The following is a 2538-nucleotide window of genomic DNA, read 5'->3' on the forward strand; positions in this document are numbered from 1 at the left end:
TACTCAAGTCGACCAGGCAGCCTCTCATATAACTCAATTTGTACAAGCTTCTTACCAACGTATAAATGGATTGAAAACTCCGATGTCTGATTTTTTACCGACAGAACAATTGTTGTATTCTTTGACGAGAAGTCACCCAGTAAGCCTTGAATGAAGGATACTATAAAGACTTTAAATCTCTCTCTTTTAGAACCAAAAAAGTATCGGAGCATGAAATCTCTCGGTGAGACGGTGAGATAAAAATAAGGCTGGCTGTATCACATTGCACGATAAAATCACACAGTCGCCTTGCTTCTTTCGCAAAATGCCGGCAATCTGAAAAGACTTGATCGGATGCTCTTGAATGTGATACAGATTAAAGAAAGTGTGTGGATTTTGACGAAATTATATATTCCTTAATCCATGAAAAACAATCTGCGTGAAAAATAACTTCTTAAGACTATATGTCCACACTTCATGGACTGAAGATTCGCTATTACATATGAATACAGAAAAGTGAAATTTAAAAAGAAGAAAAAATAGTCCGAGATATCCTTTTACACGTCAATCACAGCCTTGTACAAATATTTGTTTGGTGACTTTCACCTCAAGGGTATGGCACTGGAAGCGATTTACACTCATTTGAGTTGTAAGAGTAAGATTGTCATCATCTTTAACAACACTACATCTTTGAAACCTAGAATCTCAACTATCCAAAACTATGCAAAAAATCTTCACTGTCTACACCAAGTGGCTTTTGGTTTTACACACAAAAGTTGAAACTTACATATTTCATCTCCCTTTATCCCAAATCTTAAACATAATGTATGAGCATTAGTCTCCATTAAAAAAAAACTTACTAAAATGTTAATTTCTATGATGGTCTTCATCCTAAAGTGAAGCCTGTGATATGAGTCTTTCGTGACCAAAATTAGCCGGTCTCATAAAGTGAGTTGTGTTCAGTCTTGAAGCAGTAGTATTGGCCGAGAACGAAAAGGCGAAATCGGTAACGTCCGGCGTTGACGAACATGGGTACCTCGGTGTTGATGTCGTTGGGCCGATTGGTAGACAGTTCGTGTTTTGTGCAGTGTTACTAAAGATGGAGTTGGTGGTATCCGTCACAGGCGTTGATATGCTAGAGTATGGATACGGGAGGTTGGCAGTGAAGGTAGGATTTGAACGAGCAGCGTTGATGTTGGATGAAGAGTGGTGAAGAGGTGCTGAAGACTGGGGACTTCCATTTTGCGCGCATCTCTGGTCCGTTGCAGCAATTCTTGGGTCGGACACTGGTGACGAGAAATTATTCAGGCAAGGGTTAAGTGTATTGTGACCCAGTGGATGTGGTGCTAAAGAACATTGTCTGTCTGTACCGGGGTTTATAATATTATCGATGGTAAAAATACGAGACGTTGAAGTGCCCAGACTCGGTGGTGCTGCCGTTGGTGAATAATGCGACATGATGGTAGAGTGAGCCGCTCCGGCTGCATAACTCGGTTGTTGTCCATACAGAGATTGACTGTACATGCTTTGATACTGGGCCCTACCTGTTGCAGTGGGAGTAAACGCACTCTCTTGTACGTAACCATTCATAAATGACGACTGTGCTGGATCTGATCTTTTGAATCGCTTACGACGTCGTAGAAAACTGCCGTTGTCGAACATGTCTTCGGCGGCAGGATCCAGTGTCCAATAGTGTCCTTTGCCAGGTCGGCCAGGTTCGCGTGGAAGTTTGATGAAACAGTCGTTTAGCGTTAGATTGTGTCTGATAGAATTTTGCCATTTCTTGGAGTTATCTCTGTAAAATGGGAATCTCTCGGTAATAAATTTGTATATACCTCCAAGGGTCAGTTTTCGTTCCGGTGAATTTGCTATCGACATGGCAATTAGTGCGATGTAGCTATAAGGGGGTTTTCCTCGTTGTGGTGGCCTTTTGCGTCTTCTTCCTCCACTTCCTTGGTTCGATGAAACTTCGTCGTCGCCTTGATCGGTCAATGAGGTATCGGTATGGTGCTCATCTTCATTCTCGTCACCATCTTTACTCACGTAGTGATGTGAAGGATTAGTACCATCAGTGTGAGTCGTTGAAGAGTCCACCATATCACCAGTCTCAGAAGTCACGTCGCTTGCTGTGTTGACGGGCATATCTACGGACCAGTTGACTACCATTGGTATCACAAGTTTAGTGCTTAATGCCAAATAAATTGGTGAGCCACGTTAGCACACGGTAGGATTTACGCCGTCCTAAATTGGAAAGTATGGTTAAATTTCTCTACTTTTCCTCGCTGTCTAGAAGTCAGTGACCCAGTCACTTCAACACAGCTCTTGGACAGTTCAAGTCAAGTTGCCGACTGAAATGAACAAGCCAACCCGTGGTGTACAAAAGACGCATTTTGTGCGATATGCTAATTTAAGGTGTATCGGCATAATACGCAGTGAAGTGCTAAGTATTGCGATTATGGGTGTGCATTTCATAGACATACAACACCGCCCAACTGGGTTAGCGTTTGTCAGTGTGAGACACGCGTTTTTATCCAAGCCTGAGCGTCGTCTAATGTTTTC

The 2538-nt window shown here is 42.4% G+C and overlaps 1 protein-coding gene across 1 annotated transcript; it reads right to left on the minus strand.

Moving 5' to 3' along the window:
- Positions 1–870: 870 nt before the first annotated feature.
- Positions 871–2145, minus strand: LOC144436909 (forkhead box protein E4-like). Its single transcript, XM_078125771.1, has one exon. It carries the CDS (start codon positions 2143–2145, stop codon positions 871–873), a length of 1275 nt encoding a protein of 424 aa, XP_077981897.1.
- Positions 2146–2538: the final 393 nt, after the last annotated feature.

This window comes from Glandiceps talaboti, chromosome 6, assembly GCF_964340395.1.
Source record: "Glandiceps talaboti chromosome 6, keGlaTala1.1, whole genome shotgun sequence".
Taxonomy (NCBI): Eukaryota; Metazoa; Hemichordata; class Enteropneusta; family Spengelidae; genus Glandiceps; species Glandiceps talaboti.

Bases quoted from the DNA above. Each gene is read 5' to 3' on its own strand.
- LOC144436909 (XM_078125771.1), bottom strand. From the start codon at position 2,145: ATGGTAGTCAACTGGTCCGTAGATATGCCCGTCAACACAGCAAGCGAC.